We start from the raw sequence: 15,005 nt of genomic DNA, 5'->3' as shown, positions 1-15,005 counted from the left end.
ATATGTATGTGAACGCCTCAATGTTAAATTATTGTTTTCATCTTCAACACAGACATTTGAAAGTTTCAAGGCATTTTTAGGGTGAAAACACTTATATTTATACATACACTTTATTTCAATCAAACATTTCCCACATATTTTGCAATCAACTATTCCATCTGGTGAACAAGCTAAAATTGGGTCTTCATAAGAAACAACTAGCCCAGGAATTTTTAAAGAACAATGTTTATGTTTAAACCTATGTGTCTTTATAAAAATGTCACGGGCTTTACTTTCAAATCGCTGCCCAAAATAATATGGAGTCTGGAATAGAGTTTTCTGCAAACACTGATTTTTTTTGTAACGCAATTGCTGTTCGATTTAAATCAGTTGAATGTGTAATTTTATGAAAATTGGATGCAGTTAATAGTCCTTTTCTCATCCGATGCCAGTTATTATTTTTTGATTGACCTCTTGTTAATTGTTCAATTTGCTCACATTCATTCTCTGAATAAGTAAGATAATAATACATAAATATATTAGAACAGTTACAAGATAAATTTTCACATATATGTTCCTTCATAAATTGTTCAGCTCTTTCCATTGGTGTTTTGACGCTCAGAGGTGATGAAGTACAATTCTTTTTATATGAGCAGTCATACATGGCACGTAATCCGCAGGCTGTTGGTTGAAGAGTTTTCACTTTTTCAAGGAAATCGTTAGGATCTGGCACTGGATACTCATCAGACAATGGCGAATACAGTGGCATTGCTGTCTGTGTGCTGCAAACAGGAAACAAAAACCTTAACTGTAGGCAAGTAAGAAAAGGCCAGAGTATGAAATGTTAAGGTTATTGTCTTAAGATGGGGCTTGTTGGCAGTTTATTTTCATCTTTAAAAATACATCTATTTATACATATATAAATATATATATATAACTTATTAATTGGGTTTCAGACAGGGGTGAGGGATGTTAATCTAATATTTTATAGCCTTTAATATTTCATTAAAACATGTTACAAAAATCACAGTACATCAGTTTCCAGTTAATAGGGTTTTTTTTGCATTTTTTGGTACATGTAGTATCATGCAGATAATTTTGGGTTAATATAAGTATTGGAAAAAATAATTTATGTGCACACATGTTTATCAAAAAACATACAATGCAGGAGAAATTATTTTTTCCAATTCTTATATTAACTCAAAATAGGTACTTAGCCTGTGCTCATCACTAATACAGACACAGCCTGGTTATTTTTAGAAAACATTTAGTTCACCTATTACCTCTGACTCAATTTCATATGGTGGGTGCTAAATATATAACTTATCTTAAAGTAAATTAACTAAAGACAAATGAAATATACCTGGGCTCCACCATAATTGAAGTCTCAAGTTGTGAGGCAGGAATAGGTTTGCCTAGTTGATCGGCCTGAGAAGCACGCCGAACCCACATACATGGCCCTGAAGTACAGCTGGTCTTCTTGAAGTCTTGTACAAAGTCAAGGACTTCGAAGAGGGTTGCCACAACATGTCGACAGCATCCATCAATGCTATCAAAAAGCAATGGTATTAAGATGAGCAGCCACAAAACATCCATGCCTAAACAAACTTATAGATAAATATGTGGCATCAAATTATATCTTATAATTTGGAATGGGTTTATATAAGAGTATCAATAAGTAAGCTATGATAAGATATGATATAAAATAACAAATTAAATATTAGATTATATCTATGGATGTTTTTTGTATAACTCAAGTTCATGGTACTGAACTGTTATACAGATCAGAGAATACAAGTTATCCAGGGCCGGTTATCTAAGTTGGTAGATAATTTTTTGTGCACAGGATGTCCTGGGTTCAATCTCCAGACGGGCTTCAAACTTTTCTGAGTATGTGAGAAATTGTGTCCAACAAGGGACCGTGGCCAGTGCCCTGCATGTCAGTGAGACTGCACTGCAGTTTAACAAATATAGCCAGTGGATATATGGTCCAGCAAGTTAGAGGGAATCTATGTCTCAGTTCTATTAATTGAATATATCAGTTATCCAGGGCTGATTAGCTCAGTTGGTAGAGCATACAACTTCCAAGAACAGGTCCCTGGTCCGATTCCCAGGACAGGCCACATACTTTTCTGCATAGATCTGTGACAAGTATTAAACATGAAGTGTAGTTAAGGAAAAAGTAAATTAGACCATTACCCTCCGTCGCAACTGCAATAAGCAGATTGAATGGATCCCTCGTCACTGTTCCTCATCATGATCCAACAGCTGTAGTAGCCTCTCTTGGATACTGGATCTTTATCATTCGTCCGCGGTTTCACATTGGCTTTCACAGCAACAAAGGCTGCAACAAAGAATAAAACATACATTTTATGCATCATAATTCAATATGCTGCTGAATTGTTTTTACTTGCAATGATAGCATAACAATTAATTAAGCGTCTGATAAAACAATTGAAAAATAACCTTTCCTGTTAAACTTCATGATATAAATTTATATGCACACATGAAATTTGTGTGCTATTTAAAACATTATTTGTTTCAAAATGGTGGTAAATGTACATGCATAATGACAAGATTTTTATCATCATCATCATCATCATCATCATCATCATCATCATCATCATCATCATCATAATCAAATTATAGTATTTAAAACAACTACATACTGACAGATTCTTACCAGTATTGGGATATGGCACCGTCTCAATACCTCGTGTATAGCCATCTCGGAACATAGAATATCCCTCAAGCTGGTGATATGCCCTTAGGGAGGCGTGATCATAGTTATTGAAAGTTATTAAGTAATTGTAGATGTCAAAAATTGACAGAACTGGCACGATATACAGATCGCTAGTCCCAGACAGCCGTTGTGGAGACACAAGGCACATGTCACTCAGCATCAGCTTCTGACAGACGACTTCAGGCCGATCTTCTAATAATCCGTCGGGATCAACCTCAATCCACAGCTCTTCTGCCAAACTACAGAGTTCAACTAACGCAGGTTTCCTAGAATCACTAAATGTGACACCCTTTCTCTCAAATAACGCTGTAAGTTGGTAACAGAACGGCTACGAAACAGAACAGTACTCATTTTGATAAATGCAAATGGCGGTTGTATTTGTACCGGCATCACGTGACCAAATTATTGGAAAAACCCCAAGTGAGTCATTTCCGGGTCACGACTATTAGGGCGTCAGCTCATGTTATACGAAAAGATTATTCGATTTTTTTAAAGTTATATACAGAGAAATAACAATTTGTATGCCAAATGTAAACTACTCAGAAGTATAAGTAGACATTTAATTTCAATGCTGAAAGCGTTTTATGTCAAAAAGGTATTCGATATAACAACTGTATGCTTGTATTCTATAGATTTCATGTCCGATTGATTCTTATAATTGTGATTCCAAATGGTGTACTTTCGTTAACCCTGTCTAGTGTAATGATAACATTGCCACAGTATTTAAAAGACGTTACCAAAACGTTCAAGATACAGCATTGTGTGTAAAATGTTTGGTTATGTAGTGTATTATGCTCATGAGTGGCCACGAAACTCAAATACTCACCAATAAATCCCTTTTTATTTATCAAAATCGTATTGTTAGCCCATTATTGTGACTTCCACTATTATAGGATATAATTCTATTGTGGAAAACATTTACTGAACGATATTAAACATTATTAGTTGATGAATTATATTAGAAGTTTTTACTACAAACAGTGCAATCGATCAATTTCTTCTTAGTCTGTATATTAATCCGTTAAGGTCATGAATTCAAAACTTAGTTTCCACCCTAAGACATTTTCTCACAAAAATGTCTCAGATGTGTTTGTTTAGAAAATTATCATTGCTTAAACAGGGTTGAAATGCTTGCGAAAATATTTTAAGAAAAAGAAAATTTGGATTACACGTTATTTATTCGCGACGTTTTAAGCCAAACATCATCATCATTAAATTTGCGAATTTACAGCAGTTGGCATTGACAAAGGTAAGTAGGTATGTTAACCGTCACAATGCTGTATTAAACATATTTTTATCTATTAAAAATACACTAAATGCTTATCCTATTTATTACCTAAGGACTTTATTATTATTTTATTGATGTTTTTATCTTGAATCGTTAATTTGAATAAACAATACGTTTTCAGTCCTTATTGATGTACATATGCGATGAAAATTGGATATTTTTAAAAATGACAATATAAATATAACATGCTAGACCGATGCAAAGGAGTGGCTGCTAAAAATGTAAAAAAAACATTCAACAATAGAAAGACGAATTAAAATAATTAATTTAAAGGGACATTTGCTTTGAACCGCAAGTTTCAACAATATTCGAACTATAAAAAGGTGCCACAATTTGACAATTATGTTATTTTTTCTTTGTAGTGATTAATTCCAGTATAATAAAGATATTTGCATTACCGTTGCAGGAAAGCGAGATCAAGTCAAGAAAAACGTATCTAAGATATCATCAAGATGACACAAGACTAGTTAATAGACATTAATGGAGAGTTTGGCTTTATTAATCGAAATATTGAATGCAAACAAATTTCAACAAACCTGTGATAAGATAAGCCTTCGTAAAATTTTCTCAACACCTAAGTACACCAAAACATATAGAAAGGGTTATATGTTTCACCCTTACTACCTCAATACAAGATAAAATTTTAAATTATAACCTGCTACAATTTAATATTCTACAGTACTGTCAGATCAGATTTTACCTTTTTCCATAACTCATATTGGACTTAAATGATAAACATCTACCGAATTTAATACCATATATCACGTAAGGAAACCATTTTAGGAAAATATGTTAAGTGGCCGTAATAGACTTGTTAGCTTTGATCTTACTATCTGATTGTGTTTTTGTAGGTTGTGCTCACAAATGATCTCAATGAACAACGATGTATTTTTTTAATAAAAGCCTGTCTTCAGTGTAGCAGTTTACAAGGCAATATTAGAATACAATGTTTAAATAGAAACGCGATCCCTTTTTCGACACTTTGGCCTCATGACTATTTACTTCTAATAGCTACGTTTTGCCGTTGATCAGTGAAGTTGGATTAACATACATAGTTATAAACGTTATACGTGACATTCGAGTTTAAATCTTAAACAACAATTCCACCACTTGCGACATTCACAATATTCATGACAAATGTAAAATATCATATGTTTAGACAACTTCACACTGCTACATTTTGTTCTGTTCTAGTGGGGGAATTTCGTTTTAGGAGTACGAAGTACGAATCTAGGTTTTATATATGTTAAATAACTTGTTCAAAGGTTTATCAAAGCAAAGCTTCATTTACTATTTTACATGTTAGCATGCACAATGTTTAAGTCCAATATACACTTTATGAGACACAGCATACCAAACACAACGCAGACAGACACAGCATACTTAACACAACGCAGACAGATACAGCATACCAAACACAACGCAGACTGACACAGCATACCAAACACAACCCAGACAGACACAGCATACTTAACAAAACGCAGACTGACACAGCATACCAAACACAACGCAGACAGACACAGCATACTTAACACAACGCAGACAGACACAGTATACCAAACACAACGCAGACAGACACAGCATAACAAACACAACGCAGACAGATACAGCATACCAAACACAACGCAGAGAGATACAGCATACCAAACACAACGCAGACAGACACAGTATACCAAACACAACGCAGACAGACACAGCATAACAAACACAACGCAGACAGACACAGCATACCAAACACAACGCAGACAGACACAGCATACTGAAACACAACGCAGACAGACACTGTATACAAAATGCAACACAGACAGACAGTATTAAACTAGTGTATCTCAAACCATATTTAAGACCAGGTTCTATTAAAATGTATCAATTTGTTTTGGACCATTTTTTCATTGATTAATAACAAAAATGCAATGAGAATACCAAAGAAAGTAGCCAAAAGTGTTCTGTGAAATGGCATTTTATAACACGGTGATATTTAAATACAAAATGCCAGAAATTTTCTCTTTTTGTTAAAATAATTCAGAGGATGATCATTCAATCTAGATCGTATGCACTACATACATAGGTTAAAGACAAACCATTGTTTACATTTGTGGTATTCCTAGGGCACTACTGCACTGTACACCGATCCATTCACTTAGCGCGACGTCATTGCCTTTGGCAGATATTGAAAATCGGATTCTGGATCTGGCTGCTAACACGCTGAAAGTCTTTCACAATTCGAGTGGCTGTCGGAATAACACATGCAGTGAAGTCTAGTTGTTTAATCATTGGCATAGTTATCTTAATAACGTGACATACGTGCCGTCAACTTCAGAACGCTTATGGATTTTGTCTTGGATGTATTGCTTACGGTAATAGTAATGGCTTATGTATATATTCATTTGAAGAAAAAAAAAACATACCATCTTAACATATTATTTAGGTGAAAAAAATGTACTTATTATTGTAATTCTATGCTGATATAAGGTTGTATTAGTTAAGCTTGTTATAGAAATTTAAAATATATGCTTTTAAAATGCTTAGCTTCATTTGTAAATGGAAACGACTGAAAGCATACTCATTCACAATCATATCATAAAATATATAATGGACAAGGATTTATTTGTCAAATAATTATAGAATATCTGACTTTTTGAAGATAAAAATATGGAATGCTCATATGTATTTTGTATTTATTAAAAAATCGTTTCAAAGAATATAAAATATTTGCAGTGGAACAATCGATAAGAAATTTTCAAGAGGACTGGCATACTTAATTGCACTTTCCGATGCATGATTACATCAAATGCGATTTAATTAACTCTTTTGAATATATTCATGTTCTGAGCTTTTTCATCAGGATATTCGTGTACTTCAATTGGTACTCCATCAATGTATTTGTTTTTTATAACCAGGTTATTTTTAGAAAAGTGTTATGGTTCTTATATGGCATGTATCAAAACCAGGGATTGCCATTAATTCACAAATAACAACGTTAGGAAACAATGTTATTGTTTTTTTCTGATCCAAATGTAAATATGGCACATCGTTTGTAGTGATGAATATAAGTTACTAAAAGCTTGCATTATCTAGAAAATAACAACAAATAAACATATCTATATATTGTTTTTGTAGTTGTCTGTACTAATAATGCTAGCCAGGACAAATATAGAAGGCCTAGATATAATTGACATTACTATCACACTGCTTTAAATCCTGGCAGCTGACTGTACTGAATGTGGTCGTAAAATAAATCAAATATTTCAATTATATATAGTTTAATGTTTATTACTTTATTCTGAGTTTTGGGGCCTAATCGGTTATAAGGTCAATATCTGGCGGGAACGGAATATAGCACTTTAGACGTCCCTAAAACAAAACAGACATAGCTTTTGATTTAAAAAAGATAATTTGATATTCAAAGAGCCAAATAACTACGACATTCCACTCCCATAAAACTGCGATACATTTTTAATACACATCTCAAATTGTACTTTTTTACATTCTTTGTTCTAGTGAAGATAAAAAGGTTGCGAAATTGCAACCAAATGTTTTTCAAACCACCCCATAACAATTGCACACTTTAAATGGCTTCGTTCGAGTGCAAAGGACTGTTTAACCATTCAACAGTATTCAATACTAACAATTTTTCATATAAATATTAAATTGGCAGTGATCATCGGCGAGAAGTGGTTTTGAATTCAATTTGCGATTAAAAGTGACATATTTACCAAACAGAAACTATAATTCAGAAAAATAAAATCATGTCTCAATTTTTCGTTATATTCTATCTTTAATTAAACTGCCCTAGACATCCATAAAAGTAAAAAAAAAATTGCGAAGTCGTATAATGGGACTAAAAAGTCTTACTTATTAGTCACGTTTCAATATATGTCATCTTACTTCGCTTATATATTTTATTCACAAATTTATCTCAGAAATACCGTCAAGTAAAGTCCTGTTGGCGAGATTCATTTCGTACTGTATAAAAAGAAACATGTCTTCTTTTGTGATGTTCTGGTTTTATTGGTGCGTGTTAAATTCGTTTGCTTAACCTTTATTTTGATGAGTGTTGATGTTGACATAGTTGTATATAAGATGCACGTATACAACGTGTTACAAGAACATTCCGACTATATCAACCATGTTTCAGTGTATTAATTTGAAATGTTGAGAATGACATGAAGCGCAACCAAACAGCTTAGGGCAGCACTTTTGTAGGAACGTTCATTCTTTGATATCTTGATTACATATTTATGTACAAACAAAAACTTATTTCCTATCGGCCTAAATAATATGTAGATTTGAGTTTTACGCATGTAAAAGAATAATGGTGTGTTCATTTGATTTGAGACATGTTTATAATTCTATTGGTCCTCTGAATAACATGATGAAAACAGGTGCCTGAATACTGATACTGGTATATGACAACATTATTGACATTCAGTGAAAGCGCAATCAGATTTTGTTTAAAACCATGTTTTGTTTTAGTAATGTTTCACTGAGCATTCCATGCATTTAAGAACTGTATTACAGACACTTATCTGCGGCATGTTGAAAGTTGTATTTAGGCCTCGTTAATAAGCGATTAGCTGCAAAAATGTCATAAGATATCTAAACCTTGGATAAAATGGTTTATTATATTCTTGTAATTAAGTGCATGCTTTGAATGATCTAATGTGTACTTTACCTGTTGCTCAGATTACCTCAGTCGATAAGCCAAAGCATGTGTCTTTGATTGTTGCTTTATAATTAATTATTAATTGGCATGCAGTTGTTGATGAAGCTGGCTGAAGTTTGCTGATAGAAAACAATATTGATATAAACAGATATATGTGGTACAAAAGGCTCATAAACATAACTATTATTGTTAACATTACATTTGTTATAATACAACGTGCAGCAATAATTATATATATGGCTACTGGTCTGCCTATTAACCATAAGACATAACGAAAAAAAAAACGTTTATAAAATCCTCTTTACATGAAAAATAAATAGTTTTGTAGACAAACCAGATGCATTCGTATGTCTGACAAATTCAGCATGATTGAATGGCACTGAATTCACACCACAAACGTTTTTCTTTACATAAATATTCCGCGATATATTCAACAGCATTTCTTGTCTTGAACCCTTTGATTGATGAACATTTGCAAACGATATCGTAAATTTAAGACATAACTGTCGTTTTCATTTCTTTACAGAGTCTGACAGGGGTGATATCTGCGAGCATTCGCCGCATTTATTGATGCAGACAGCCGACGCAAGAAAGAGTGGATATAAAAATATCAGACAGACTTTGTTAATTTTATAACTTAAAACCATGGAAGACCCGGCAGTGGTTACCGTTATGGCGATGCTCTCCATGTTTTCTATTTGCGGAACAATCGGAAATTCACTCGTCATTTACATATTCTCGCATAAGAAGGAAAAGTCGACTGCTGGCATATTTATTATGTGCCTTGCAGGAACTGACCTTTTCACCTGTGTGTTTGTTATGCCCTTCACAGAGGTTGTCGTGTACCTGAATTACATGGTTAGCTATGATGTTGCCTGCAAGGTTTACATGTTTCTCATCACATGCAATGTACCATTCGCCGCGTTCATAATGGTGGCAATTGCAATTGACAGGTACTTTTGTATCTGCCATCCATTTCTACATGTGCTCAACATATTTCGGGCAAAAGTTATCGTTTTATGTTTACTGATAGTAGCATCTACATTTGGAATTATCACATCTCTGTCATACGGTGTTTACTCCTACGAACTGGTTGTGCCTGAAAACGAAGCTCTTGCCAGCACAAATGAAACTAAAACTGTATTATATGGCCAAAATGCAACATTAAATACTGCTGATCATGGTATGTGTTCCAATTGCTCAAATGAATTATGGGAACTGGATGTTGGCGACCTTCATGTATTTGGCAAAAACAAAACAGACATGCAGGCAGGATTTGAGTTAAATTATACAGGTCTATGTGCTCCAAACCATATTCTTACTGGACCAAAGTTTCTGAACATTTATCAACGTGCGTACGCTGGGACGTACCTGCTATCTTTTATCGTTGTGTTCGTCCTGTATGGCCTTATATACCGGTCAATACACAAGTACCGAGCGAAAAGAAGCAGAAGAAAACGTTCCAGTCTTTATCCTTCAGGCGTAAGTCATGTTACCAGTCTCCTTCCACCATGTGTAAGTTCGAATATTATCTGTCTTATCTGCTTGTATTACTTTAAAGAGCTTAGGTGTCTGAATCCGCCTTGCTCGACCAATAAAAGTTTAAAATGCCATGACCGACTGATGAAGGTTGAATACTCGAGGTAAAACATTTTTGAGAAAAATATGAAATACTATATTTTATCATAAAGGTTGCCGTTTTACACCCTCTAATTAATAATATCGTTGAGCAATGGCGATATAACTCTTTTAAACGAGCGAATTATTCAAACATTATAACATACCTTTAACTGATTGCAACAAAAGCTTCGGTTATAAATACAAAAAATTGATCATCGGGTTCATTTTTTTTTTCGAACCAAATGGATGCTCGAAAATTCAAATTTCACTTAGTTGCGCCTTCTGAAATCTGAATCCGTATTATTTATTTCCAGTTTAACCATCTTTATGAAAATGCAATATCATTCATCATCTTATAACAAAAATATTAAGCGCCATATGTTTGTCGTGTAACCTGGTTGATGAAGGGGTTTTAACATGTGCTATTTTGCTGTCAGATAATATGTTACCAATGTTAACCTGTCTCTCATAAAAATGGTTTTCCTATACAGTGCACTTACATTTTTCAATTATAAGCGTATTCAGTTTTTATAATTGTTATTAAGAAAATAGGCAACGCTTATATTTTGACAAACATTCGTCTCGCGCAGGATAATATAAATAAGAAGTATCTTCAAAATATCAGTGCACACTTGTGATGACGTTTGTTTACATTAAATTTGGAACACACCGTTGATGTTTTTCTCTCTTTGTAATCACGGTTAGTTATTGAAACACACGTCTACAGTTCATGGATCAAAGAATACAGAATAAATATGACTTACTGCTATATTTGTTATATTTGAAGGTTCTAAGTTACTGTCTAGTATACATCAAACTCATTTTATATTGTTTTGCATTGATGGTTTTAAATGCATGTTTCGTATAAAATATGTGGTAGTAATTTCGTGATGTATAACTGATTTTCTGGCTAAACGGATGTTTAAGGTTTGAGGGCAAATATTTTTTTCATCAAATTTCGATAAATTGTAGTTTTGTTGTTTACTGTTATTACCTTAAATACCTTTTACCTACTGATTTGAACGAATATCTTATGATATAAATATTGCTTTGCAATATGCGCATGCCTTTCATGGTCACTAACTATGGTTTTAAAAGTTGTTGTGTTATGCCCATTTTTCGACTGAAATACAACACAAATACAATATGACCGTACGTTGTTCTATTCTTCAAATTTCGGAACTGTCGAAGTAGCGACTTACAATATGAGATTGGTTTACAACTGCCAATGGTAAATTTTGATTGACAGTCATTAATTATTGAGCGTCATTTTGGATCTCTATTTCACAGTAATGTTCATGTAATGAAAACAAATAAATATCATTCAAATTCAGATTGAGTCCATGAAGGTCGAAACGCAGTTGACGGCGGTGACCCACGTAAATCCGCACAGTGGCCGACGGAGCGATCCAAATCTTAAACATGGAGATGACAACGTTGACGTCCAAACACCTACGGAGATGCAGCCCAGGAGACCTAAGCCGCACAATGTAACGCGAGCAATTTCAATCAAAGAGAAAACATTATTGGCCAATATTCGGACAGCTGTCATGTTGTTTGTTGTTACCGTTGTTTTTCTGGTTGCGTTTTTGCCTGCTTGGTTGATGGGATTACAGGCGATAGAGTTTAACGCCGTAATTTTCTACATGTATTTTGTATATCATACTGCAAATCCTTTCATTTACGCATTCATGAACAAGTCATTTAGAGACGACCTTGGAAAGGTTCTCAAGTGCCAGAGCATACCATTGGTTCGTTGAGATTTTTTAAAAATACTAAGCGCCTTTCTTGTTGTTGTTTTTGTTCTCATATGGTTATTACAGTCAAACAGTCTGTCGCAAACAAGGAATGACTGATACGCATGTTCTACTTAAAAAATTGTAACAACATAGAAAAAAAGGTAAAGGGTCAATTGCAAAAGGTCGAGGCATCTTTCTACATTATAAAATAAAATATCATGACAATTTTTTAAAATGGTAATATCATTATGTATTAATTTATCAAGTTTATAATTGCTTGATCGGTTTAAAGAACTGGTTTCAATCGAACGCATACGAGTGTTATAAGTCAATATAAATAATAAAATTACAATTGGTTCAAAATTCAAATTTATTTTGTTTTAATAGTCTTTATATTTGCTAATTTTAATTCTGATTGAATATGGAATTCAATAAACATGGTCTAAAATGAAGAATAAATTTCAACAAAAAATATATTTTACCACAGCCTTGGCATTGTTTTTATCTTACGGAGGATACTTTTTTGTTCATGAGCACGATAAGAATTTATTTTTAAAACATGTTGGTGTTTATAAGAAAAAGAATGATGTATGTTTACCATGGATTTTTATTCCCTCTTTCTTATAAATTTAATACTTAATATTAAATCGCTACAAATATATGTAAATTAATGTTATTCTGGAAATGGTGTTATTGAATTGTATTCAAGTATTTTGCGCGTAGCAGTTTGGTATTAACAAATGAAAGGGCTAAGAAAGAAAACAACTGTGAAAATTCAATTCAATATCTCTCTTGTTCAGAAGGCTAGTAAATCAGAATATAATCCACTATTAGATTTTAATACACGAACCATGCAACATGAATATTTCTTTTTCATTAACATAACTATGTATGATATTGTATAAATGTAACACACTTTTATTTCTCTCTAATTTTAAAACAGAATATAAACTATTTGAGTACATATCATATGTTTTATCATATAAATGTAGTGTTCTTTACCTATGTTTTAAATAAACGAGTATTGGACGGTTGATGTGTTTTACAGTTCTTTTTACAGTTTGTAGATATGTTTTGTGTCATTGTATTGGTTTAGTCGTGAACGGGTATCTAGATGAGCTATACAAAGTATAATTTGGACACGTACTGGTCTTTGTATGTGTAGGTCCAATGACTCTCATGGGAATCGTTTTACAAGTCAAATTTAACTTTACATTACTGGCGAAACCCTGTGTAGTTTGAAACATTTTGATTTGATGGAACTACAGGTACATGCCAAAGAAGCTGTGTTCAGAATTGGTATGCTACATACGGGTGATATACAGTTCGATACACCATTTTACCTTTACTAAGTTTATCAAAAACTACGATAAAAATTATTAAATTGCTAACGAATGTGTCAAATAGAAGGCAATGGTTGTATAAACAGCAAATCACAGCATGTTTAGATATGGGCAGTATATATTATATACAGTTTCAATTTTTGCGATATAAATGGCTAGTCTTTCTGCTTCTTGTTATACAAATATATATTTAAAGATCGTGGAAAATGTGGACCTTTACATGCTGGATGCGCTTATTATTAAAGTATCTGTTGACCTCACTTATAGGAAGCACTTTCTTTTAACATAAGAAATACAACCTGCAATAGGAGTCAGGCTTTTAGGGGCAAAACGTTCTCTTTGCAATCACTAGAGACGAAATGTCTGCCAATACACGTAATGGACTATGCCAATAAAATTTGCCAATTATAAGTAACCTTGTGGAAACAAAATGTGATATATAACCCAATAACAATTGTAAAATGTAAAGAGAGTTATGCTTTCATCCTTATTTTCGTAAATTAAAGAATGTTCGTCTGATGCGGAATTGCGCCAGTAAGCAATAGGTCAGTCTACACTGTCTTAAAAAGGAAATTACTATTATAAGTGAACAATTAGTAAGCGTCTATGGATGATGCTTAGTCTAATTTATGATGGCATAAGCTTGATATACGGTAACAGGGCATGCTTTTGCAAAATATTTCTCGACAACTGTCAGACTTGTAATTGTACGAGAGACGACAAAAATGCAGTTTGATATTGTCATAGAAATATAACAGTAAGCAACAAGTAACTTCATACTAATCCGACAGAATCCATGTGGTGACTTTGGTACTTTCACGTAGCGAGGGGTATGCTTAAAGCAGTGCATCATTAAACCGCTCTTGGGAATAAAATAAATCGGTCGTATGCATTATATGTTGGATAGAGGGACTTTTCCTAACTATGCTCGTGTCAATCTAATAACAAGATGGGAGTTTTTGTGTAATCAAGCACACCCTGTCTTCAGAAACGACACAATTAATTTGATTAATATTCTTTCTGAAACACTGTATTGAATATTTTATGTCTCATCAGTTTGCATTTCTTAAATTCATTTATCTCTCTCTCTCTATCTCTCTCTCTCTCTCTCTCTCTCTCTCTATATATATATATATATATAAATATATAAATAAACTGTTGCGTTTTATTATCATAATCCTGGGCTTTCAACTAGAAAAACATCGTGTGTTTTTTAATTCGTATTGTGATTCCAGGAGTATTAAGCTAGTTTACGAAGCTACCCTTAACAACTAACGTACAGATAAATTTAAACATTAATTCAATATTCCGCAAGGTAATGTTAAGAAAGTACGTCTGTGTATTAAGCTAGGCGGAATAAAGTACAAATACATGTTGTAACAGTGTCTTAATGAATGTAAAAAATATATAATTTAATGAAAACATCAATGAAAGTATATAAAAGGAAATGAACCTACTTCCTTCAAAGCCTCCCAGTGTAATATAAAGGACAGTTTAAAAACATTCCATACATTATCAATCGTTTGATAATGTACGCCGTTGCCCTTTTATTCAAAGTTCTGGTGTAGTTTTATCAGCAGTATAACATTTTTAGAACATATTCTATTGAAAGCGAATGGAAGTATGA

At 33.2% G+C, this 15,005-nt stretch overlaps 2 protein-coding genes across 2 annotated transcripts; one reads left to right on the top strand and one right to left on the bottom strand.

Annotated features, from left to right (window-relative positions):
* Window positions 1-274: 274 nt before the first annotated feature.
* Window positions 275-1,607, bottom strand: LOC128246173 (uncharacterized). The gene is made up of 2 exons (XM_052964363.1): window positions 1,343-1,607; window positions 275-761 (listed from the first exon to the last, which is right to left on the bottom strand). Exons 1-2 carry the CDS (start codon window positions 1,573-1,575, stop codon window positions 275-277), a joined length of 720 nt encoding a protein of 239 aa, XP_052820323.1. The 5' UTR covers window positions 1,576-1,607.
* Window positions 1,608-6,249: 4,642 nt separating this feature from the next.
* Window positions 6,250-12,941, top strand: LOC128203674 (uncharacterized). The gene is made up of 3 exons (XM_052905197.1): window positions 6,250-6,367; window positions 9,203-10,191; window positions 11,631-12,941. The coding sequence occupies exons 2-3, from the start codon at window positions 9,322-9,324 to the stop codon at window positions 12,054-12,056; spliced, it is 1,296 nt and encodes a 431-aa protein (XP_052761157.1). The 5' UTR covers window positions 6,250-6,367; window positions 9,203-9,321; the 3' UTR covers window positions 12,057-12,941.
* The last annotated feature ends 2,064 nt before the right edge of the window (window positions 12,942-15,005 follow it).

This window comes from Mya arenaria, chromosome 9 (assembly GCF_026914265.1).
Source record: "Mya arenaria isolate MELC-2E11 chromosome 9, ASM2691426v1".
Classification (NCBI taxonomy): Eukaryota; Metazoa; Mollusca; class Bivalvia; order Myida; family Myidae; genus Mya; species Mya arenaria.
This window is presented reverse-complemented; position numbering and strand designations above follow the sequence as displayed.